Source organism: Dryobates pubescens, chromosome 13 (assembly GCF_014839835.1).
Source record: "Dryobates pubescens isolate bDryPub1 chromosome 13, bDryPub1.pri, whole genome shotgun sequence".
NCBI classification, from domain to species: domain Eukaryota; kingdom Metazoa; phylum Chordata; class Aves; order Piciformes; family Picidae; genus Dryobates; species Dryobates pubescens.
In genome coordinates, this window is record NC_071624.1 from 17,102,045 (window position 1) to 17,128,081 (window position 26,037).

General features: G+C 42.4%; 1 protein-coding gene across 5 annotated transcripts; it reads left to right on the forward strand.

Annotated features, from left to right (window-relative positions):
- The first annotated feature begins 2,963 nt into the window (after window positions 1-2,963).
- On the forward strand, window positions 2,964-25,169 carry PHC3 (polyhomeotic homolog 3). Of its 5 annotated transcripts, none has more exons than XM_054166393.1 (15): window positions 2,964-3,027; window positions 6,188-6,335; window positions 6,891-7,049; window positions 8,401-8,478; window positions 10,044-10,202; window positions 12,038-12,136; window positions 13,550-13,790; window positions 15,708-16,585; window positions 17,568-17,718; window positions 18,844-19,097; window positions 19,887-20,043; window positions 20,301-20,415; window positions 21,775-21,925; window positions 22,017-22,248; window positions 23,871-25,169. In XM_054166393.1, exons 2-15 carry the CDS (start codon window positions 6,210-6,212, stop codon window positions 24,023-24,025), a joined length of 2,955 nt encoding a protein of 984 aa, XP_054022368.1. In that variant the 5' UTR covers window positions 2,964-3,027; window positions 6,188-6,209; the 3' UTR covers window positions 24,026-25,169. The 5 variants fall into 5 exon arrangements, with proteins under 5 accessions (XP_054022368.1, XP_054022369.1, XP_054022370.1 ...); XM_054166394.1 differs by having other exon boundaries at window positions 10,077-10,202; XM_054166395.1 differs by lacking the exon at window positions 8,401-8,478.
- The last annotated feature ends 868 nt before the right edge of the window (window positions 25,170-26,037 follow it).

Below are 26,037 nucleotides of genomic sequence, written 5' to 3' on the forward strand. Positions count from 1 at the left end.
CCAAGCTAACTGGGCTGTTAGGTAGAACCAAGCCCAACACTGCCGTCGGAGCGACTGGCAGAATAGCCTCGAGCACATCTAACTGCTCCTGCGTAGTCAGTTCCATACCGTGACACCTCACTGCGCATCTGATTTGAGAGGTGCGACAGAAAAGTCAGGATTTTTAACACAAAACCACTGCAGAAGCAGTGTGCTGCCCTTCAGCAGTCGGTGTGAAGCCAACGGGCAACCAGGGCTGCTGTCAACTACGATATCGTCTGTACGAATTCTGAAGAATCCAGGCAATATGCATGGCCCACAAGACAATATATTTGGTTCAGGTGAAGCTTTAATTACAATATATCAAATGTTACTATTTTTTTAAGAAAAAAAACAACACAGGAAGGATGCTTTTTAACTAAGGGGAGAAAAGGGATGGTTAACAGAAGTATTTTAGAACTGTTGATCACAAGCCACCTTATCACTGCAAGTAGTATTTCCTTCCCCTTTGCCTATTTAACAATACATCAATAGCTTCTTTGTGAACACGTATTTACAGTGACCAAAGCTTCCTGAACAGATGGATGCTTCTGGTAATCTTAAGAATTAGGGAACCTTTGTTTTTTTCTGTTAAATTCCTTTTCCCACTGCCCCCCTCCATGGTCCCATCAGCATCACATCTGGATGTCTCTATGGGAGTAGCGTGGAGTTCAGCTTTTCATGTTCAGTTTCTAGCTGCTAGATGAGGTGGGTACTTCCCAATCACACCCCTAGCTCTTTCTCATACTGGTGATAAAGACCTATTTGCTGTTTACCTTAGGTGTGGTTACAAAGCACAGAAATTTTTTTTCATATCTGAACTTCCTGCAGTGTTTGGCAGTTTGTTTTCCCTCTGAATAAGTTATTCACTCCACCCAGTTTCCACACAGCCTTACGTGCTTCTTGTACATCATGAGATACCTTTGCTGTGTTTGAACTCACCAGGACTTTCAACATGTTTTGTTTCTTTCTGGATCTCTAAGAGTATTTCAGCATGAGCCTTTGACTTCCCTACACCTCTTTCTTTTCTAACTTATGCAAATTCCTGTTTTGTCCTACTGTTGGGGCAATCTTCAGTGTCAATACAGGCTGGGGGATGATGAAATTGAAAGCAGCCCTGCAGAAAAGGACTTGGGGGTGCTGGTGTGTTAGAAACTGGACATGAGCCAACAATGTGCACTTGTGGCCCAGAAGGCAAATTGCTTCCTGATCTGCATCAAAAGAAGTGTGGCCAGCAGGTAGAGAGAGGTGATCCTGCCACTCTGCTCTGGTGAAACTTCACCTGAGTACTGTGTCCCACTCTGTGGCCCCCAACGCTAAAGAGATGCTGACCTGCTGGACTGTGTCCAGAGGAAGGTCACCAAGATTATCAGAGAGCTGAAGCACTTCCCCTATGAATACAGGATGAAAGAATTTGGGCTGTTTATCCTGGAGAAGAGAAAGTTCCAGGGAGACCTTATAGTTGCCTTTCAGTATCTGAGAGAGACCTACAGGAAGGTTGGGGAAGGACTGTTTAGAAGGCCATGTAGTGATAAGACAACAGGCAATGGCTTGAAACTGAAGCAGCATGGTTAGGTTAGACTTAAGGAAGAAATTATTTACAGTTCCAGTGGAAAATAATGGAATAAGTTGCCCAAGAATGCACTCGAGGCCCCATCCTTGTAGACATTCAGGATCAGACTTCGCCTGGCTCTGGGCAGCCAGATCTAGTTGGGAGGTGTCCATGCTCACTGCAGTGGGGTTCCACAAGATGACCTTTGAGAGTCCCTTCCAGCCTGCTGCAATCTGTGAATTTCATAGTAAGGAACTGAAAGCTAACTGAACAGAGCTAAAAGACTCTTGTGTTTCATATTCCTCAGTGAAGTTAAAAATTCCCCACCACTGTGCTGCCTGGAGCTGCAGAAATCCTTGGAGGGCCAATGTGGCAAAGCGCTATGAGCAGACATTTCCCTGACCTTAAGCTCCCAGCAGCACTCTTGGTAACAGCATAACAGCATGTATCACTGTAGCTGTAACATGTATTACTGTAGCTAGGGCATGCCATAAGCTTATGTGGTAGTTTCAGGCTGTGCCTAGAAAATTTTCCACAGGTCTTGAACAGAAAGTAGTGGAACGTAAATAAATCACTGCTGGATGTAAAAAGAGAAATAATGGTAAGTTCTAAATAATCCTATTGGACAGATAACAAACATAAAGGTAGTTTGGTAAATGATCTCTTTTAGCTTCCTTTGCTCTGGCAGATGCTAACTTCTGGCTTCTGGCTTTGCTGACCTTGAGTGAATTCTTCTTGTGGTTAAGTAACTAACAGCAACTCTGCTTTTTCTCTAATCCCTTGTACAGGAGGGTAGGGAAGGGGGAGCTATTAGTAGCCCCCTGGTTTGTCTGGGGGTGTGTGTGTGTTCTTCTGCTGTTTATAAATGGTATATATATATAAAGATTTTATGTTTTCTACATATTTGTTGCATTTCATTTCTAGATTGTAGTTTAGCTTGTAAATTTTTTTTAGCTTGGCAACTTTTTTGTTGGGAGGAATTTTCAGCCCACCACAGCTCATTTGCCACGCACTCTAGTAACATACTGCTCAACTTTACCACTTCCACAGGAAAATTAAAGCAGCTGCCCCTGTTGCTGTATGCAGCTACACAGAGCAACGCAGACCACTCTAGGCCCTGAGGGAGACCAGCCTCTTCATCCCAGCCAGGCCACTGCTCTCCACAACCTTCCTGTGCTAATACAAAGACAGTCTCTACCTCACTGCGATCCAACAACCATCCAGGAGGCTCCGCGGGGACACCCATGACTTAGAAAAGGATAAGAGACTCATCACCCAGGCCGGCTGCCCGCGGTCCTGACCCAACCGCAAACCCTCACGGGCGACGCCGCGCTCCAACCACAACATGGCGGTGGGGGCCGTCACGTGCCCGCCGGCGGCGCCCAGCGCGCCTGCGCGGCACCTCCCCCGGAGGGAGGTGAGAAGATGGCGGAAGCGGAGTGAGCGGCTTGTCCGAGGCGAGTCTCCCGCCGGGACGCGCGGAGGAGGGGAAGCGGCAGCGGCAGGCCCCGGCCAGGCCGCGGCGGGGCGGGGCGCGTAGGCGGGGACCCGCGCCCTGACAGCGCCTCGGCGGCGGCCCTGCCCGGCTCCGCGCCGGGAGCGGGTGCCTCCCCTCCCGCCCACCTGTCCTCCCTCCCTGGCGGCGGCTGGCGCCTGCGGGGCCGCTGAGGGCGAAGCAGGGGGGCGGACGGCGGCGGCGGGTCGGAGCGTGGCTGCCGGTTGTGGCGGGACCGGGCGGGGCCGCTGCCCTTTGCGGCGGACTGAGGGGGTGGGTCAGCCCGCCGGGCCCGGCCTGCGGCGGGGAACGGCCGCTGAAGGGCCCTGATGCTGCCCGCGGAGCAGCCTCGGGGCTCCCTTCCTCAGCGTGCCGCGGTCCCGGCTGTCGGGCCCTGGCAGCCCGCGAGTGGGTTGCTGCGTGCCTGTTCGCATACACGGTGTGACGTGGGTTGTACTACCACAGGGTATACAATTTTTTTTAAATAGATTTTTTTTTAATTTATTTTTTTTAAATAAACCCACAAAATCCCAAGGGTTGGACAAAGTTTGCTTATGGTGTAGGCAGAACGAAGGGAAAACATTTATTTTGGAGCCTGCCCTTAAGGGGTTACACTTGGCGGAAGCTTTCATTTATTTTCTGTAGTTTGTACCCTTGGAGTTGTCAGGAGAGGTCGTGAATAGAAAGAATAAGAATGAAGAGTATATGTTGTAAAAAAACTCCTCTAAGCTATTTTTAAATGCCACTTGGGATTGCGGGTTGTCAGCAGTGCTCCATCATCATCATGACACTTAACCAACAGTCAAACTTCCTAAAACGTGCATAGTAACATTCATATCACTGTGGTGACATCAAATAGCAGTTTTGTTCTGTGGTTTTAACTTCAGATTTTTACTTTGATCAAAAAATATAAGGAGAACAAAACTGAATACACACACAGTGCAATTTAAAATTGTGTGGTGTCTTACACTGTTACTGCTCGAATAAACCTTTTCTTTAAGATAGCTTTCTGTTGTGCTTTTTATCTGGAGCTTGCTTAAATGCGTTGTAGTTGTTTGAAGTTGAGAATTCAGTGTATTCTGTGAAACTTACTTGGCCTAACAGAGGTTATTTTGAGTTAAAACTGCTCACAGTGCGAGGTCTTCATACATTTGACAAAGTTAATGTAAGGTAGGAGTATTGTCAGTTATGTCTGACTATTTTGTAACTAGGGGTGGGCTCCACGTATACAGTGTTGTAACATTTCAGTTCTCACTTGAAGACGGGTTTCTAGCAAGTGTCACCTACTGAAACGCTTTACTGCTCCTTCAGCCGAGAGAGGGCACGCTGTTTCCGTGTGTTAGTGCTGAGCTGTGGGGTGGTTTTGTTGCAGAAAGGCCACAGGGTGGCAAGTAACATCTCGTACTGGCTCTGAGTGAGGTGTTGGAGGAGGTCTAGAGATGCATCTCAGCATCAGAGCACTCTGAACGAAACTTTAAAGGCTCTTTCTTGTTTTTATTGTACATCCATTTATGAGAACAACTTGGGTGATGACAAGACTGTTTTTGAAAATGAGTTTAAAGGATTAGCAGCTCTCGTGGGGTGAACATCTGATGGCATAGCTAGTAGAGGGGAGCACATTGCAAAGTGTGGCTGGGAATGAAGGAAGTTAAACATCCAATGTTGTTTGCTTAGGCTAATTTAACTGCTTGCATAACTCTCTGCTAAAACTAGCTAGACAAGTTCCAGGTGTAAATATTTTGATGTGCTTTTAATGTCCTCTGGAGGAGACAGGACTTTTTTTTTTCAAGGTACTTTTCATTAGCATGATGTGAAATTAATGTAAAGTGGTTTTAGAAGTGATGCTGCTTTTATTGCAGTTGAAGTGGTTAACCCATGTATGCTAACTTGTGCTCTAATGTAGGTAGACAAATGCCATCAATAATGCACATGAAATATAAATTAACAAAGCCATGGTTTTATCTTCAGCTGTAATACAAGAGATCTTTGCTTCTCAAGCGTGTTTTTTTTTGCCATGAATTTGCTTTCATGACAAAACACATGCAAGTCTACAATACAGTGTCAGGCATGAGGTCCTTCAGTGGCCATATATCTATTAAATGTTAGTTACTCCGAGTACTCAGGAGCTGTGGCATCATGTTCAGATCTCTGCTTGCAAAGTAGTTGTATTTTGAGAGGTGACAGTGGCAGCCTGACAGCACTGTGTCCTGCTTTCAGTGTACCAGTTGAAACTCTTGGTGATGTTCCTGTTTGATGAACTATCCAATGGGTGGTTTGTTAAACACTTGGCAGTGCTCTTTTTTTCTAGTGCTCTGCAGCTGTCTCAATGTTTATTTTTCTGAGCCCTTCTTTACTGTGAGAAGGAAATACATCTTCTCCCCACCTGGTTTTGTTAACATCCTTTTAATAGCAGTAAACAGCAACTATAATATTTCCTGTTAATCCTATTACTAATACTGAAAAAGAAACTAAACATCCCTCATATATTGTGTGACTCATTTCAGCTTTAAAGATGGCATTTTGAGAGAGAGAGAGGTTGTGCTCTGTAACAGAGGGAAGTCTCATAAGGCTGGAGAGGAATCATCAGAGATGCTTAAACGGTTTCTTTCCTTGGCTCTCACTGTATTTTGTGAGGTATTTCTATAAGAAATAAAAGCATTTTTCTCCATATCCTTTTCTTCTCTTTCTAAACAGAGCATGCCACCAGTGATTTTTATGATTTTTTGCCAAGAACATGTTTTGCTCAATGTACAGAATGGTCAGCCAGCACTTTCAGTGTTGTGCTGTGAGGAAGAGGGACGCAACAGTGCTCCAGTGTTGCTCACTGGAAATCTAGCCTGTATTATTAAATTGGTCACCTATTGCTGCTTCTTGGTGGATCTTAGAAGATGAGAATGGAATGGAATAGAATTAACCAGGTTGGAAAAGACCTTTGGGATCATTGAGTCCAACCTATCATCCAACACATCCCTCAAAAAATTCCATCATGCAATAGCAAATACTACAAATTCTTCTGCTTGAAAGTTGTCCATTATCCTGTCTCAGTGAAGCCTAGGGTTGTTTATGTTGGAGGTTTTTTGGGTTTTTTTCCTTTAAAATAACTCATATTTCAATTCTGCCAGGCTGGACGAACACTGCACAGCTATGGAGAATGAACCAAACACAACAACATGTTCTGCATCTACAACAACCATCACTACCACCTCTACTTCCCGGACACAGCTCCCACAGATATCTGTCTACAGTGGCTCTGACAGGCATGCTGTCCAGGTACTGGGCTGTGAGGTGCTCTCCTGTCCCGTGCAGTGCTTTGAAGTAAAGGCATTGAACAGTACCTTACACAAGATTTGCTTTTCACTCCTTACTGCTGTCTTCTTTAAATGCCTGCTTTTCTGCATTTTTTTTCCCAGAAAAAAAAAAAAAGAGGAAAAAAATCTGACTGATTTTTCAGAGGCTATTGTGTACCAAAGGGTATCAACCCCCTCTTGCTGTTCTTTAAGTTAGGTCTCTTCAAACTTTGGCCCATTCTGTTTGGTTTTATAACCTAGTTTCTCACACTCTATCCTGAGCTTTCAAAAAGCAGAACCAAAGAGGCTTGAATGCTGTGTTGTGAGTGATGTTGATTGTGAGGCTTTCCTTGAAGATGTAAATATATGCTGACTGTGTTCTATGACTTGGTTGAGAACAGTGATGGGGCAAGTTCAGTCTTACTTAACTGGTGTGAAAAGAATGCATTTGTTTTTATTTCCTTGTAGAGGTAAACTTCAGCATCATGTCAGCATGGTGTGTGCTTTGTAATTGTAATTACTTGCTGGTTCATCACAGGTCATTCAGCAGGCCTTGCATCGTCCTCCTAGCTCAGCTGCTCAGTACCTCCAGCAGATGTATGCAGCCCAGCAGCAGCACCTAATGCTGCAGACTGCTGCTTTGCAGCAGCAGCACTTAAGCAGTACCCAATTTCAGAGTCTGGCAACTGTACCACAGGTGAGAGCGAAGATGGCTAAAAAACAATGGCATGCTACTTCCTAGAGCAGGATCCTAGAGCACTGTCAAATGTAGTAACAGCTTAAGTGCCTGAGCTTAATGCCTCACAATAAGTCACTGTTCTGTTTTAATGATAATATTTGAAATTGTTACTTCCTCCAAAACATTTGGAGGATTTTGTCCAGTGTTATAGATGCTCCTGTAGGCAACCATTTCATGCTTTATCACATACATTATAATGCATCATGTAACTCATCAAACAGTAATACAATTTAATTAAAAGTAGACTACTTCACTCTTCATCCCCTGATTTTCCCTAGAAGTTGATGGGGAAAGCTGTGAATAGTGATGTAGCTTAGTGAAATCAAATAAATAATGAACATCTGGTATCTTAGTGTGTTGTGCCACACATCCAGCTGCGTTATAAATAATGGTGACATTAAAATGTAACTCTTGAGTGTGGGAATGTAGGAAGTAAATGACATTCTATTTCTGAAGGACACCTTTTAATGTCAGTGAACACTAGGGGAGACCCAAACTCAAGCAGTGTAAAGCTTTCCTTCGACCTCAGCTGACTTTGGACTGAGAATACTGTCTTGCAGAGATAGGTGGTTGTTAATGATTTTTTACACGTGGAAATGCTAAAATGGAATTAAAGACTTAGGGACATGGCTGATTCTTGTCAGAACTGGGACTTACATGCTTCTGGTTTTTCTTCTGTACCTTCTTCATTAGATTTTGGTAATATATTGATCTGTTTTGGTGGTGGATTTATGTGCCTATACAGTTACTGAGACAAAATAATTTGGGGAAAGCTAAGGAGTTTTGGAATGCAGCTTGTCACTGTATTCATCTGGAGGATTGGCATAGTGCTCTGTTACTGACTCTAGATGTACATACAGAAATTACAATTCTAGTGTTCATTCTTTACAGCATTTATGAATTTTTGGGTTTAATTGTAGAGGATCATAATCAAAATTATGTGAGTTTTAATAATGTCAGGGCTTAATGTCCCATTTTAAGTTCTGAGCACCACAGGTAGCGAGCTGATGAGTTAGCTCCTTCATTAATGATTTGATAGACTTGTAACTCTGGTAGTTGTGGTTTAAATCTTGATCTGCAAGTAACCTGAAATTGGCCAGGCATTCAAGGCATTGAGGACCTTGCAGGTAGCCTTCTGTGGTGCAGAGTGCACTTGGCTGAAAGCTGATTCCAGCGAGTCCACCATTTTTACTGTTAACTCGGAGAAAAGGGAATAGTAGAGAGGGATGTTTCTGGTGATTTACGCAATAATATGAACATCACAAACACATTTTGCTTTTGATATTTGACACATATTCTTGCTATTTAGGCAAGCCTGTCAGGTGGGAGGCAATGTACTTCCCCCACTGGGAGTGTCACTCAGCAGTCAAGCATGTCGCAGACCTCGGTACGTAACTGAACCAAGCCCTCCATCCATTCCCAACCCTACCTGGTTATTTTATAGCTACTTGAAAAAACAGAAAAGGTTACATCTTTTTTAATTTGTGTGGCTGGCATTAGTATTACAGAAACATTAAATAGAAGGATGACAACTGCATAGTAAGTGTTGGCTGCACTTCCAGTGTTTGCTAGTCATCCTGATGCGTGCTGCCAGAATTGAAGGCTTCCCCAGTCCTAGCCTACTCTTGGTGCTCTGGGGCCTACCAGCTCACTCCACAAGCACCAGTGACTGTTCAGGCCACTGCAGGACTCACTCCCTGAGCTTTCATCTCTTACATGATTTCTTAACTGGAGTTTTCACATCAGTTTGTTTCTTCAGGGCACTACTGTAGATTAAAATCCTCGCTGTGTCAGTAATTAAAGATAACTAAATGTAAAGAATGCAGATCAGTGCTAATACAAATGTATGAAACTTAGGAAATGCTTATAGTATTCATTATTTTGATTATCATCTTGTATCATGCATCTTTTATACACTTTCAATTACTTTGTCCATATTCTAGGCATATGCTAAGGTTTCAGTTATTAGCAGCTCTGTGTTCAGTTCATGCTGTATTTCTTTAAGTAGCATCTGCTGATGTGTAATTCGCACAGTCTCTTTATGTACAGTTCTAAAGTGATCTTGAGTAGGACTTTGTAAGTCCTGCAGACATCCTGCTTTATTAATCATGCCCTCGAGCTGTTCATGACTGCAGTGCATAGCTTCAGTGATTTAACTGTATATTTTTTTTTTATGCTCTCATAGCATTGCTTTGGCTTACAGTGGTTAAAAGTAAAATCATTCAGTCCTTAAATTTAGGAGGGGAAGTCTTTAAAGATGTCTGATGTGAAACAGAATAATTGGGCTGGGATTTTTCAAGGAAATCTTTTGAATAAGTGGTGAAAAAGAGCTGGGCACTTAATGCTGTTAGACTGGTTAGGGTTACAAAAACAAAACCACATCAAACCACAACAAACTGAAACCTAAACCACAACAGCTTTTGCTTGAGAAGATGCTAAAGAGCAATTGTTGAGGAGCATATAGTATGAACTTCTAGAAAGCTTTAGTCTCTAGTCATTTTTACAATGTGTGTATGTGGAAAGAGGAATCTAAGTCCATACGTGGACTGTGATCAGGTTGCATAACAAACATAGCAGAAGGCATCGTCCAGTCAGACAACATAAATGTCAAGATGTTTAAATACTAAAATTCAGATCTTTTTTCTTAAAATACTGCAAACTCCTCTTACATATTCTGGAAATGTGTGTTTCTGTGAGGTCTGTTTTTCAGTCTACATAGTATTGTTTAACTGCTTATTGTTCTTTACTGCAAAACCGTTGCCTGCAGTTTAAGAATGCGTGTGTGCAACCTTGCCAGAGTCCAGTTTTGTGATGCTTGGCTCAATGTATTTTTGATATCTTTACAGTCCAGAGATTTCAACTGCCCCTCGCCATTTTTGTCAAAGACTTTCTGGCTTTAGACCCTAGGATGAATGAATTTCCATGACAGAAGCAATATTTTTGTTTCCTTAGATTAACCTCTCCACCTCTCCTACACCTGCACAGATAATAAGCCGTTCACAGACCTCCAACACCACCAGCAGCAGTATTACCCAACAGACTATGTTGCTGGGGAGCACCTCTCCAACCCTGAGTGCCAGCCAGGCTCAAATGTATCTACGAGCTCAAATGGTAAGTTTTGATTACAATTCTTAAGCTAAGTTTTGATCTGTCCTTGTCACCTCCACCTCTATACACAGCATCACACAGTATCGCCAAGGGTGGAAGAGACCTCGAGAATCATTGAGTCCAACCTGTCACCACAGACCCCACGACTAGACCATGGCACCAAGTGCCACATCCAGTCTCCTCTTGAACACCTCCAGGGATGGTGACTCCACCACCTCCCTGGGCAGCCCATTCCAATGACTAATGACTCTCTCTGTGAAGAACTTTCTCTTCACCTTGAGCCTAAACTTCCCCTGGCACAGCTTGAGACTGTGTCCCCTTGTTCTGGTGCTGGTTGCCTGGGAGAAGAGACCAACCCCTTCCTGGCTACAACCACGTTTCAGGTAGTTGTAGAGGGCAATGAGGTCACCCCTGAGCCTCCTCTTCTCCAGGCTAAACAACCCCAGCTCCCTCAGCCTCTCCACATTGGGCTTATGCTCAAGGCCTCTCACCAGCCTTGTTGCCCTTCTCTGGACACGTTCAAGTGTCTCAATGTCCTTCTTAAACTGGGGGGCCCAGAACCAGACACAGGACTCAAGGTGCAGCCTAACCAATGCAGAGTACAGGGGCACAATGACCTCCCTGCTCCTGCTGGCCACACTATTCCTAATGCAGGCCAGGATGCCATTGGCCTTCTTGGCCACCTGGGCACAGTGCTGGCTCATGTGTAGGCGGCTGTCAATCAGCATCCCCAGGTCCCTCTCTGTTTGGTGGCTCTCCAGCCACTCTGACCCCAGCCTGTAGCTCTGCATGAAAACACCCCCAACCCTAACTGCTTCATTTTTTTATCCTGTTTCTGTACATTGTTAATAAATATTTTGTGTTAGTTTTGGATAGCATTGAGAATTTAGTCACTTAGTTGTGAACACAGATTTTCTGAAACGCTGTAAGCATCAGAAGCAAAACAATTCTGTAGCTTAGTTTTCTGGTGAGGTTTGCTGATGTGTTTTTAGCTCTGTCATACTACAATTATTAAATTGATTGAACATGGGGAAAACCAGAGAAAGAATAATAGAATTGTTAGGGTTGCAAGGGACCTCAAGGATCATCCAGTTCCAAGGCCCCTGCCATGGGCAGGGACACCTCACACTAAATCAGGGTGCTTACAGCCACATCCAGCCTGGCATTAAAAACCTCCAGGGATGAGACTTCTACCACCTGTCTTTTCTGGCTCTATAGAAAGGTATGGTGGGGTCTGTATTCAAGGTAGGTATTTTTCCAGTGCACTGGTAGCATTCATAGTTTGACTCCTGATTAAAACTTGCCCATATATAACTAAGAATTACTGTTTGTTTAACCAAGTTAGATACACAGCTTTTGTTCTCATTGTATTCATGTGAAACTCATGAAATTCTTTGCAATTTCCTGTCAGTATGGCACTTCCAGTTCCTAATGAGCAAATCTGGGAGGGGGGGGACAAAATCAATCCATTTAGTGACTTAGTTTTTTATACTTCAGTGCTTTCTGTAGTGAGCTTTGTATGAATTGAACTTTGCAATCTGTGTGGGGGTTTGTAAAAGTTACTGCAGTTGTAAGGAATGCTCAGTTACAGTCAGTACTTGGTAAGGCCAGAAAACTGTTACAGTTTGTGGGGTTTAATGACCACAGCTTTCTGGTGTTATATTCAATTCCACGATAAAGCAAGAATCACTGTTATACCACACCGAGAGCCAGGGGGCCATGATTGCAGAGGTCTATAAAATTAGATGCAGGCATGAGTTCTTGCAGGAATTGCACTTATGGAGTATTTTCAATGTTTAAGTCTGTTACCAGATTTTTATTTTCTTTTTTATTAACAGCTTATTTTTACTCCTGCAACCACTGTGGCTGCTGTCCAGTCTGACATACCTGTAGTGTCATCATCTTCCTCATCTTCCTGTCAGTCTGCAGCTACTCAGGTGAGCTCATGTAAATTTATTCAAGGTATGCTCAGTAGAAGGAGCCAAAACTGAGAAGTAAGGAAACTTCCTGGTTATGTACAATTTCAGTGTCATCTGTTTGCCATCATCACATACTGTGAGGTGATTTAAGTTGTGTAAAATTTGAATCCAGAATGAGACATTTTGGGTCGTGGTAATTAGGTCTCATCTGCATTACCTGGAATAACTCCTATTATCAGCTGAACTTGTATCACATTTTCACTGCTCACCATATTTGTTTAGCATCTGGAAAAAATATACATCATTGTACAGAATGCTACAGGACATATTTAATCACAGCCTTCTGCTGTGAAAAGGGAACTTTTAGCTAACAAATTTATGCCTGCATGAGAGACCTTATCTTCTCACTTAGCAGTCTCTTTAAAAGCCTTTGATAAATGGACCTTTTCCAAAACCTTTTTAAAACCCAAGTAAGTTTTACCAATTGAATATTCTCTGACCTTATGTTTTTTGACCCCTTCAGAAGATTCTAATAGATCTGAAGACCTCAGAGATTTGTCACTGTTAATGGTAAATTCTTCCATTTACTTTTTCCAGGATCTTTGTGAGATGGGCAGAGCTTGCTCCTTATGCAGGATGTTGTTGAGCATGCTCACATTAAGTCCATCAGTTGAGCCAGGCTGCTCCTTCAGTCTTGGAGTTGTTATGCTTCATGGTCCTTTATCACAGCTGTCTCTCTTCCAGATTCTGCAGATCAAGTTTGAGAGTGCAGGCTGCTGGATGGGCTAGCAGCTCTTTGTGCATTTGTGCCTTTGTCTTTTGCCTTTGGGGTAGAGATGTCAATAAAGTTAATTGCTTTGAAGTCTTGGCCCTTCTGTACCACAGGGCTTTAGAAGACCACTTTGCACGAGCCTGCCTGGCTGTGCAGCTTCTGAAGTATCAGGGGGATCAAATTCACCCCAGACCATAATCAGTCAGATGAGCTGCTGTGGTGATCCTGCAAACTGAAGCCATTCCTCTCCCTTTTCAGTGTTCTGTACTGCCCTTTGTCAGGTCTTGACAGCCTTAGTTGTCAGTTTGCATAGCAGCAGCAACATTGCAGAGATCCAGTTTCAGCCATAATCAGTGATGCAGTGGAAGAGCTTTAACATTGGTTCACTTTATTTACCTTGATGTTTCAGTCAGGATATAGAGAAATGTCTTTGCCATATAAGCAAACCTAAGCAGCTTGGTGTCATCTGCAAATTTGCTCTATCCAACCTGGCCTTGAACACCTTCAGGGAGGGGCCTTCCACGACCTCCCTGGGCAGCCTGATCGCATGGGACAAGCAGCATTATAAAATGTTATTACCAAATTGTGCTGGTTTTGCCCGGCTGTTTGTTGTATGTGCTTACACACTTTGGGTTTCCTGTGTTTTTCTCATTTCACAGGTTCAGAACTTGACATTGCGCAGTCAGAAGCTGGGTGTGTTGTCAAGTTCACAGAATGGCCCACCAAAGAGCAGCAGTCAAACTCAGTCATTGTCTCTGTGCCCTAATAAACCTGCCAGCAGTTCCAAGGGCAGCCAGCCAGATCCCTCAGAAAGCAATAGAAAAGGCGAGAGCCCAACTCCAGAGTGTCGGAGTACACCAGTCACACGGACATCAAGCATACATCACTTAATTACACCAGGTAGGATGAAGGTGGAGCATGTAAGGTTATTTTCATTAAAGTTAATTTGTACATGATGGTTCTGTCAGAGCCCAGTTCTCTCTGACCACGTTCTTTCAGACATTCCACATGAATAGAGATTGTTTAATAGTAAATTCCCTTATGTGTTGAGGTTGGATATAACATGGGATTTTGGTTTAGCAGAGTGATACAGCAGTGTTCTTAAATCTCAGTAAAGAATGGTACAGCAGTTGCAATACACAGCTGGATCATGAACATGAAGCTCATTTCTGGTTGGTCTGTGTTGTGCATTGTCTGGATGTATCCCAGATCTCAGGGAAGCAGTATGTGGGCTGAAACCACCTCAAGCCTCATGCTTTAATCAAACTCTATTGTGTTTGTAGTTTTGGAGTTGTTTGGCTGTTTCTTTCCTCTTGTTTTTGTTCTGGATTTTTATTTTTTTGCTATCTTCTCTCTGTCATCACCATGACATTTTATGAAGTACTGTTACAAATTCATAGTTAGTATTGTTCATAATCTTAGTATTTTGCATTCAGAATTGAACATCACCTGTGTGAGGAAAGGTTGAGGGAGCTGGGTCTCTTAGCTGAGAGGAGACTGAGGGGTGACCTCATTCATGTTTATAAAGATATGAAGGGCAGTGTCAGGAGAACAGAGCCAGGCTCTGTTTAGTGATGTGCAATGAGGACAAGGGGCAGCAGGTGCAAGCTGGAGCACAGGCGTTTCTATGTGAACATCAGGAAAAGCTTTTTTCATTGTGAGGGTGACAGAGCCCTGGAATAGGCTGAGCTGAGAGGTTGTGGAGTCTCCTCTGGAGACATTCAAAACCCACCTGGATGTGATCGTGTGTGACCTACTCTAGGTGATCCTGCTCTGGCAGGGGAGTTGGACTCAATGTCCCTTCCAGCCTCTAACATTCTGTGATTCTGTGAAAAGACAACCAAGGCAAGCATGCAGTTGGTTAGCTAGGCATTTACATTGCATGCAATGTCTTTGCATGCTAGTTTCTTTATTCTAAAAGAGGAAGGGGAGTCTAGACAATTGGTCTGAATTCTCTGGAATTTGGCTTGGCTTAGTGGCAGCTTTTAAAGCAGTAGGAGTACGAGGCAGACATTCTTGAAGTATTGAGTCCTAACACTCTTAGAAATCACTTCTCTAAGGGGAAAAGGGGGGGGTGTGTGGAAAAAAAGAGTTCTCTTTACTGGCAAAATAACAGAAGAAGTCTAAGGAGTTGTTTTTCAAGTGGAAAAGACAAAAGAAGAGATTTGCATGTGGAGGAAAACGTGTGTGTGCCATAAGTAATTACGAGCAAGTCACTGGTTCACTGAAAGGTGATGTGATACCTCTGGAAGCTGCTCTATTTCTGGGTTCATACCTTTCAGTTTGTGTGTTCAAGCTCAGGCAAATACTTTGAAAGGTTTTAATTCAGACTGAACCTTTGGAATTTTGTGAAGTCTCTTAAAATTCTATTTCCTAAACTTTAACTTAGCAGTTGTCGACAAATCCTGTGGATTGTGACCTGCTTGTCTCTTCCATTGTAGTATGTTTCAAAGCAAAGGTTAAAGCCATTTAAATTTGCATTAAATTCTCAAATAAGAAAAGGTTGGATCAGCAATAACTAGCACCAGAAAGATAAGTTTAGATACCTATCCTTTCTACATATATATACTTTTATATAGGAGGCGCATATATGTGTATATTCCTTCATTGATGCATTCTGCTTTGGAAATTGATGTATTCCCCCAGTAAATGGTTCTTGCTGTCAGGGAAGACATTTCTAAACATAGATGCAAAGTGTTGAAAAAGTTTGCTCGTCTTACTTTTTAAGAACTTCCTTTTTTGGGGTATTTTTATGAAGTGCTCTGGGCGTAAAGAAATAATACTAATAGTCACTTTTTTTGTTTGTTTCCCTCACAGCTTCATATTCACCATTGCAACCTCATTCCCTAGTGAAACATCAGCAGATCCCACTTCATTCACCATCTCCAAAGATTTCCCATCATCAGCTGATACTGCAACAGCAGCAGCAAGTCCAGCCAATTGCACTTCAGACTCCTTCAGGCCAGGACCCCCCTCCATCACAGCACTGTCTACCACTTCCTGGCCATGGTCTTCCTCCGGGTCCCAGCAGCGTCCAGTCTCATTGCTCGCCTATTCACATCCATCCTCCCCCTCTAACACTATCTCCTACTCCCACCCAGTCAGCTCAGCAGTCAGTAGTGGTATCCCCTCCACCTTCTCACTCCCCTAGTCAATCACCCACAATAATTATTCACCCTCAAGCACTTATTCAGTCACAGGCAAACTCCCTGGTGCCAACAGCTCTTCAGCCAGAGCAGACTGCTCCTCAGCAGACTACTACCACTCCAGTTCGACCAGTTGCACAGCCACTTAATCTTCCATCACACCTTCCACTTCCATCTTCCCCTGCTGTACATATAGGCTCAGTAGATCAGCCCAACTTAGTTTCTCCAGGCCAACAGATCGTGTCCTCAACACCACACCAGCAGTATTCAGCCTTGCAGTCTGCACCTATCCCTCTTGCAGCTCCTCCTCAGCTGTCAACTTCTTCGACCCAGATTCAACCACTACCCCTGCAGTCTGTGCAGTCTTTACAAGTGCAGCCTGAAATTCTGTCCCAGGGCCAGGTTTTGGTTCAGAACACTTTGGTTTCTGAGGAAGAACTTCCTGCTGCAGAAGCTCTGGTCCAGCTGCCATTTCAAACTCTCCCACCACCACAGACTGTTGCAGTAAATCTTCAGGTGCAGCCGTCAGTACCAATTGAAACTCCAGTGGTAAGTGGTGATGTTGCAGTCCTTTATCCTCATCTTCTCTAAAGTGGTGTGAATCTGGCCTGTTGACTTCAGAGGGAGCTAAACCAGGTTCCAGACAGAGGGCCAGAAGAAACCATTTAATTTAGTTCAGTGTTAGTCTTGGACATCTGCAGTTCATAACTGAAGTTTTCAGCTTCACTACACTGAACTAAAAGAATTTACTAGTGGAATAAAGTTTTGTGCATATAATGCTGCCATTTAAGATGGTATTGCTATGCTTTAGTGGTAACATGATAATGGGATAAATGTGAACAAAAGAACCAACAGCTCTTGTGGGCTTCTTTTCAGGCTACCAGTAGGTTAAGAAGGTATGCTGCTTACATTAAGAAAGTAATGATAATTTCAACCCTCTGATATTTCATGTAGAAATTGGGCAGAAGAGTAGAAGCCAGCTTTGCTTTTGACAAAGTGGTGTTTTACATCCTGATCTTGCTAAACTGCCTGTCAGTAATTGATGTAAATTTACTGTAGTAGTTTTGAGGAAAATGCCCTGTCACAACCACTAATGCTTGGTGGTCTCTGTACACTCTTCTGCAATACTTAGTTTGGTTACACTGCTGAGTGAAATAGACAACAAATTGCAGGCTATCATATTCTAAAGCTTGCATTTTTCAGAAGTGTTTAAGTAGCTCCAAATGTGTAAATAAAGAGTAAACTATAAGACACTAAAAAAGGTCATTCTCTGGGATGAATGATAGGAGAAATGTGTTGCTTTATGTGTTGCTCTCTGTAACAAAACAATTTTACTCTCATAGACATTGTGATGTCCCCAGAATTCATTGTTGTGTATGCAGTCTGGACATTAGTGTTGGTTTCTTTTAGGAGCTTAGCATGTTTTAGCATTTTAATTGGTCATTTATTTTAAAAACTGTATTTATGCAACTCTTTTAAGGTATTAAGGTAGAATGGAAATCTGTCTAAAGCAATAGTTTGTTGGATGCAGATTTACCAAGTGGAGAATGTATGTGAAGAAGAGATGCCTGAGGAGTCAGATTGTGTCCACATGGCCAGAACACCTACACCACCCACGTTGTCTCCACCAGCCATCACCCTGGGGAATGGAGAGGCACTTAATTCAGAGGATCCCTTGTCAGGTGAGAACAAGTGTCAGACTAAGGTAGCTGTCGAACTAAAAAACTTCCAGTAGTTACTGATGCTTTCTAAATCCATGATCTTGATCTTTATTGTTTAGTGATACTGTGGGGTTTTTTAGCTAAAAGTAACTATATGAAATATGTTAGAAATCCATGTGACAGAACTAAGGATTCAGTCTCAAAGGTGCAGCTTATACAAACCATGTAGCAGGGAAAGCACTTGAGTTCTTTAGCACACACTATTACACTAAAATCTTAACAGGGGCATCAATCTCCAGTTCATCTTTAAGTGATAGCTATGGATACAGACAAAAATGTGCTGACTGATCTGGTGTGAAGATTGACTTTGCAGAATGGGGGTCAGCAATCAGAAGCTGCTGTGAGAATGCTTGGCTATGCTGTCTGATTCCTTTTGACACCTCCTATTTTTCTATATACCACAGTAAGGAGCTGTTCTAATGCAAAAGCTACCAATGAAAAATTTCTCTTCCTCAATGACCTGTAATATCCACAAGCCTGTATCAATTGCTGTCCTGCAAATTAATGTAGATTCCCTGATGTGCTAAATATACAAATATATACTCTATATAGTATAGTGTGTGTGTATGTATGCTATGCATGTAAGTGGGTAACTTGATGTTGTATATACTTGTGACCCTGCAGGTTACTCAAGCTCAAAGCCTCCCTAAAAATAAATTAGATACACCTCAGCTGCTCAGTCTTGAGAATCCCCAGTGTTTGAAAACACTGGTTTCTGCTGCTTTTTACATACAGCTTTGTGATGTGTGGGTATTTTTAGTGGCCAAATATGTTTATAGACAGTAGGTACTGAATAAAGGAAAATATTTACCTGAGAACTGTTTGTTTGTGGGCTGGTCTGTCAAGGAAGGCCATCTTGTTTTGAAGGTAAAATCTAGAAACCATAGGGAAGAATCTGTGTATAGCAGGATGACAGCTGCAGAGATGGTGTGTTTATCAGCTTTTCATTTTTAGAGTTCTGAGCCCACAGCTGGCCATAAATGGGGGGTTGGACTAGATGATCTCCTGAGGTCCCTTCCAGCCCTTAACATTCTGTGATTCTGTGAAATGATAAAAAGGTAACATGCTTTGTTATTTTTTTCTCAGAACATGAAGGACTGCCTTCAGTGACGTCATCAGTCAGTGCCTCAGTGATTAAATCTCCTTCTGATCCTTCACATGCCTCTATTCCACCACCACCTCTTTTGCTCCCAGCAGCAACAACAAGGAGCAACAGTACATCAATGCCCAACAGCATTCCTAGCCTGGAAAATAAACCTCCCCAGGCTATTGTCAAACCACAGATCCTGACCCATGTTATTGAAGGCTTTGTGATTCAGGAGGGGTTAGAGCCATTCCCTGTAAGTGTGAAAATTGCTGTGAATTTCATCCTACAAATTTTTGAATCAAACTGTTTTTGAGGATGCTGTTATTTGTGACTATTAGCTGTTTAGATCTTGAATCTGTTTTCAAATACTGTCTTTATTGACCTTTTTTCCACTGATTTATATAACCTGTTTCTTAGAGCATTCAGGGTACTTGTGCACTGCTTGTGTATAATCAGAATTCATGCTGCTATTTGGCTTGCCAACATCACTGGGTCACAAGGTTCTAAGTGATCACTGAGACACTGTTGCCTATATCCAGAGATAGCCACTATTGGCAATAAACTCATTTTACATTTCCCTGTCTCCTAGATACCTTAATTGAAGTGATACTTTACTTGAAACCTCTGAGATGAGTCTGTGTAAAATTGTCAAACGTTAAAATGTCATTGTTTAAAGCACTGGCAAGGTTCTTGCTCAGCTTGTTGTATTTAGTGCTGTCTGATAAGAATTACTGCTGAAATCTGAAGTCCACACAAGTGGACAATTTAAAACCTATCAGCTTGCCTTATCTAATGTGTCACATTTTCCCATTCTGTTATTTCTCTAGATCTAATGTGTTCCTTCCTTAGTTAACTCTAATTGCAAACTAGAGCGGGAGTGAGTCTGTTTGCTTGAGAAATGGTGTTTAGAGCTTTGGCAGTATATAACAATTCATTGATACAAAATGGAAACTGGTTCTAGTCTCAGTGATGCTAAGCCACAAGTACTGTTTCCAGTTAATTGCTGTGCAGTTAATCACTTACTCTGCTTTTATTGCAACAGGTAAGTCGTTCGTCTTTGCTGGTAGAGCAGCCTGCAGACAAAAGATTGCTAGTGGAGGGCCAAATCATGAGTGTTGTGTGTGTTGAATCAGACTTACAGAATACAAAACATGCAGACAACTCATCGGACACAGAAATAGAGGATATGATTGCAGAAGGTTTGTGGCTTTTGTTTTAAGCTTCCTTTTAATTCCCCCCACCCCCCTTTCAGTTCTGTATGTACTACAGAATCCCATCCTGTCTGTACTTCTGGAATCTTCCTCCAGTCTTTACACTATCACTAACAGAAACTACTTTCTGTTGAAAATCTTCTGCCTGCCTCCCTCCCTTCCTTGAGATGGAAAATTTTTGAACACAATGTTGTCATTGAAACTGACTTCTCTCTTTTTTTTTTATGCTTTACTCATTTCTTTAGAGGGCCTGGATGAAATTGATAATGATCTTCTGAAGTGTGAATTTTGTGGGAAAATGGGATATCCTAACAAGTTTCTGCGGTCAAAAAGATTCTGTTCCACATCCTGTGCCAAAAGGTATTGTCTGGTTACTCCTTATCATTATCTGGCTAATGGAATAGCACCCCAAGTAGTACCTGGTGTTGAAAAGCAAAGACACATAAAAACATGGACTGCCTTCTGCATGAGTCTGCAGAGAATATGGTTACAAAGGGCAATGTTAGCTTATATTTCAAGATGATAGACAGAGGGAATTACAGCAAAATCATGGATGTCTTTCCAGAGGGTGCCATGAATGCTGTTGAGTTTATGGGTAGACGATGGGTATCATGGAAGAGAAATCCCGTAAGGGTTACTAAGTGTTTGGAGAATGGTGCAGAGCTTCATGGGCCACCAGTTGTTACATATTTCTCATTCCCATTGCTTTCTCCTCGATGTTGGATATGTCAGAAAGAATGCTGGGCTGGGTGGGCTTTCCTATAGTTCTGTGTGATGCTAGGGAGAAAAAACCCACTGAATTTATCTTGGCATAATTGCATAGACAAAACATTCTTAAATGGTTTTAGTAACAGTGCCAAAATTCTTTATTTGCATAAACATAAATAGCTTGGTGGTTTCTAGAGCAGCTCCTTCCTTGAAAATAATCAGTCATGCCATTTGCTTGTACATGCTTGGCAGAAGAAAAGAGCTGCTTTCTGTTTGGGTTTAGTTTGCTGCTTTTATTTCCTTTTGGTTAAGGGAAGACTTAATAGTCAACATCTGGATGTAAAATATTCCACCATTATAGCTGGAAAACTGATATTTAATGCCAGGAGTTTAAGAACTGGGAAACAGTTTCCCATTTCTAATCACCACTTAGTTCTTTCTTGTGTATGCTGGAGGTCAACTTTCTCTTTTGGCCGTTGGTTTTTTTAATTCCCCAGCTGAGAAATTCCCATTTTAAGTAGTGGGGTTATGTATTTATTTGTTATCTGCCACTTGGTAGAAGACTAGTGAAACAATCTTAAGAGGGGGTTGGGCTTTTCAGTGTTGAGATGGGATTTTTTTTTTTTTATCTTTACCCTTTGACTGGATGCCAGCTAGGGAGAGAAAATGGAAGTAAAAGATTGGACGTGACTTTGGGCTTTTAGTGGCTATTCTAGAGGGTCAGGATTGAACTATGTGATAAAATACAAAGGTATTTCTGTCATGGAAAATATTTAAGAACAGGAAAGACAGGCATCTTCCAGGGGGTGACCAAGATGTATTTGGTTGTGCATCAGGAGCAAGGGGTTTGAGTAAATGGCCTTTGAGATACCTTTATTTTGTCTTTCTGTGACACCAGTTGTCGTCTTCAACTAGGCAGCGGTTCTGTGGCCAGCAATGTCGTTTTTCTGATGGCTTGATTGAATTCAGTCCAGACACTATTAGTGCATCATTGAATCTATCTTTCTTTAGGCACAGCCTCAGTTGCACTAAGAAGTTCGGGCTGTTTTCGTCGGACAAGACAAGTCGCTGGAATCGGAAGTCAGATAGCCAAAGCCTTGGGCGACGCGGGCGTCGGCCGAGTGGCCCTGATGGGGCATCTCGAGATCATTTCCTTAGACAGGTCTGTGGAACACTTGCTTGCAACTGTAGCATTGTTTGGGGGATTACAAATAAAATATAATACTGTAGTGTATTTGTACTACGTTTTCCAGCTTCCAATTACTTATCCATCTGCAGAAGAAGATGTGGCTTCTCACGAAGATGCTGTTCCACCTGCCATGACCACCCGTCTGCGAAGACAGAGTGAAAGGGAGAGGGAACGTGAGCTTAGGGAGCTAAGAATGAGGAAGATGCCAGAGAACATTGACTTGTTGCCAGTGGTGCAAGCTGACCCATCAGTATGGACTGTAGATGAAGTTTGGGCCTTCATACATTCTTTGCCTGGTATGTGCATAATTGATTTCATTTTTTTAGCAGTTAGGTGCCTTGCTTTTTAGCACCAGTGTGGTAACAACAGCAGTGTACTCAGTAGTTGGTGACAGAGACCAGAATGAGGTCTTGTTTGTTCCTGCAGCACAAATCCCATGTTGATAGTCTCACTTCCGCACCTCAGCTGATGGAGGTTAGAGCTGTTCCTCCTCTCGACAAGTCAGCAGAGACCTGCCTTTTACGCTTCTTTCATCGTTTTCTTCTTTAATTGCTGTTATTCAGTAGAAGCAGCCAGAGGAGAGTTCTTTTCCTTTGCACAATTTAAAATTCTTCAAGACCTGTCCTGATGTTACCAAAAAAGAGTGACAAGTTTCTTCTATAAAAGTAAGCTTTTTGTGTAGCTTTGCTCGGTGACTGAAATTCAGAGAACTGAGGCATACAGACTCTATGTAATGGTAGACAAAGTTTGTTCTCAGACAAATCTTTCTCCTTATTTACAAACCTCCTCTTTAGCTCAATATTCAGTTACCTTGCTGTCATCTTCAGGTTATTTGACATTTAGTTACTGTTTCTTATCATAAGCTTTAGAGTTTCACTCTCCACTCTTTCCTAAGGATGCCATTCTGTCTGATCAGACACTGTAATCCTTCCAGCTAACAAGGCAGTCAGACAAGAAGTTTTGTTGCTTACCATGTAACTCACTTGTCAAAATATTTAGAACCTGATCTAGTGGAAAGTTTCCCTGCCCATGGCAGGGGGGTTGGAACTAGATGATCCTTCAGTTCTCTTCCAACCCTGACAATTCCATGATGCTGTGAAATCCAGGATACATTCATTCCTAATTCTTTAACTTTTTCTGGAATGCAAACCCATTTTTCTGTGTATCCCATTAAGCTGATAACCTAACCTATAAGGAATGAATCTTCACTGCTAAGTCATATGCAAGGGTTATGATTGATAATCCTTTACAAAGGTTATTCTTTATAAAGAATTTTTCAAAATAAGGGATGTCTTAAATCAGCAAAAGTCATCCTTGAAGTATCTTTCTTCTGATAGTTTATAAATTGTGATTAAGCTACATTTTCCTGCTTCTGGGAGTCTGTCTGTAAAAACAGCCAGAGGTTTAAAACATGGTCATTGATGTTTCTGTACTTCAGCTGTGTTACTGGACTGTAACTATATCACTGCTGCCTTGAGTTGTTATTCTTTGTGGATTAGAGGCTCTACTTAATTCAGTAACTTCCTGATCCTAGGTTCTGCAAAAGAACAAGCCATAGTTCCTGTCCTAGAAATCTTAAAGTGCCTATTTCAGTGGTATTTTGCCAGCCTTTTCCAATTTTGAGACCATGGCAATTGTTCCTCTTAACGAAACAAGAAAGCTGGCTTTGCTGGGACTTCACAGTGAGTAAATGCTCCACTAATTATGGTGTAATTAGAGGCTGTAATAGAAGTTACTTTCAGATTGTCTCAGAAGTTCCCATCACGATACTTAACTCTTGCATATACTTCAGGTTCTCCACACTAAATCCATGAGCATTGGAAATGGTGTAGCTGAAAAACTCCAGCCTGGGCAGAGTCATTGCATCTTAGAATGCACCTTTCTAACCCAGTCATTCTTTCTCTCTGTTGCCTTGTAGGTTGTCAAGATATCGCGGATGAATTTAGAGCACAAGAAATTGATGGACAGGCTCTCCTCTTGTTGAAGGAGGATCACCTTATGAGTGCAATGAATATTAAGCTTGGACCTGCATTGAAAATCTGTGCACGTATCAATTCATTGAAAGAATCCTAGGGGGCGAACAGGAAGGTTTAAACAGCCATTTCTCAGTGACAGAACCGACAGTAATATGCCAACATCTTTGCTGTGGCATGAGTGTTACTGTGATGCTTTGTTAAATACTTGGGATTTTCCCCACATAAAGACTTTGAAATGTTCCTTTGATTATACCAGGTTGCCCTCTGTAGTTTCCAGCAATGAATAGGTTCATGGTAAAGCCTGAGTAATACTTTGAGTTGAAGTGGGATTTCATGGGAAAACATGAAGTGAAATATGCTGTGATAGGTTAAATATTCCCCAATATGTACTTTATCTTACAACACCCCAGCCCCCACCCCAGTAAGCACCATTTAAATTGTGTTGCTGTATTCTGAAAGATTTTTTTCCTACATACAGCAGTTTTTGGACTGAACAGAAGTGTCCACAGACCCTGTGGAAGCACTAATAACAGTAAAATGCTATGCATTTAGTTGTGCTCTCTGAGTTTCTTTTAGTCTTGAGCAAATTGTTTGTAAGGGATAGGTTGGCAGCTGGTTTTCCTTGTGTAGGCTTGCCCTCATCTCTGCCAGTGTAGTGTTTTTTTAAAGTCTGGAAATACTGTAAACCATGTAGATGTCTCATCAAAATCCTCCTTATCAGGCTACTGACATGCAATGGCGTGGCACTCTTGCCAGAGGTAACTGAAGCACATGTTACTTTACTCTTTGTATGCTGCTATGCACCAAGAGGGCATTAAATTGTTAGGTTTGTAGTTTCCCATGCTGCTAGTTTAAACTAGGCCAGCAGTTCTCAAATGGGGGTTCAGAGTGGATCCTGAGAAGGTGTGAGAACACTCAGGGTTCAGATTCCCAAATGCCTAAGCGTGAGGGGCTGAAAACTGCTGCCAGAAGTAGCTCATGCTCGGACAAGTGTACTTCAAATACTGGAGGTAGGGGAGGGAAGCACAGCTCAGATGCTCTCTTTCTTGATACCTCATCTAACTTGTCTTTCCCTCTAGTGCATTCCCATTGTCTCACTGGAAGCTTCCAAGTACCTTTTGTTTGTCCACTGGCTAGTGTGAGCTGGGCTTGCAGTAGTCTGAGGAAGGAGCATGGTGAGTTGCCTGATGAGTTCCCTTCAGAGCTTGGTGTAGGAGCAGCTGCAGTGAGGGAGTCCGGAGTTGCAGAAGTGCCAGTCCCTAAGTGCCCTGCTGTGGCCTTCTGGCAGGAGATTTTGATTTGGATGCTGCAGGCCCAGGCAGTGGGATTTTTATGTCTCCTTCATCTTCCCTCTCTCACACACTATGTGGAACAAATCTCTGTGTCCCCAGTTACTCTCAGAAGCTGCTTGGGCTTGGAGGCAGCAGCACCTTCTCTGTCTTGGCTTCCCATCACCTGTGTAGGGATGTTCATGGGTGTATTTTGTACCTTCTGTTCCCTCCTTTTTGCCCTTATGTACAGACCTAAATCTCTAAGCCCTTGCATAGGGAAAGGCAGGCAGGTGTGCCAATAGACTTGTTGTGTATATTTGAGTTAAATCTCTGTGTGTGCAAATAAGGTATTTTGTACTTGATGCAAATTAATGCAGAATAAGTGATTGTGTAGGGAGATAGTCAGGGGGACTGTAAAGTTTTCCTGAAAAGAAGAGGAACTGATCTCAAGTTTGAGAACTGCTGACCTAGATCAAAAGGAGTCAGTGCACATACAGTGGCTGAAAAGAAGGTAGATTAATACAGTATTTTATTTAACTGATGACCTTAAAGAGTACATTTGGATTACAGCAAAATCTGTGCTTCATTTTCCTTTAACTAGTCTGTTGCTTTATTTCTATTACCAGACATTCTAATGTTATTTTCCAGAGATCAACAGCAGAATCATTGTTTTTAATTACAACTGCTTGAGCTCACTAATAGCAGATGTTATTAATGTCTTTTTATTAACCACTGAAGCTCCAAGTTAGGGTAACCCATTGCTGTTACATGCTAATATGTGGTGAGAGCCCTTCTCCAAATGGCACCAAAGGCTTTAGACAATTCATTATGTCTGGGT

Bases quoted from the DNA above. Each gene is read 5' to 3' on its own strand.
- PHC3 (XM_054166393.1), top strand. From the start codon at position 6,210: ATGGAGAATGAACCAAACACAACAACATGTTCTGCATCTACAACAACC. The intron at 7,050-8,400 runs GTGAGAGCGAAG...CTTGCTATTTAG, and splicing joins GTCTGGCAACTGTACCACAG to GCAAGCCTGTCAGGTGGGAG. The intron at 12,137-13,549 runs GTGAGCTCATGT...CTCATTTCACAG, and splicing joins GTCAGTCTGCAGCTACTCAG to GTTCAGAACTTGACATTGCG.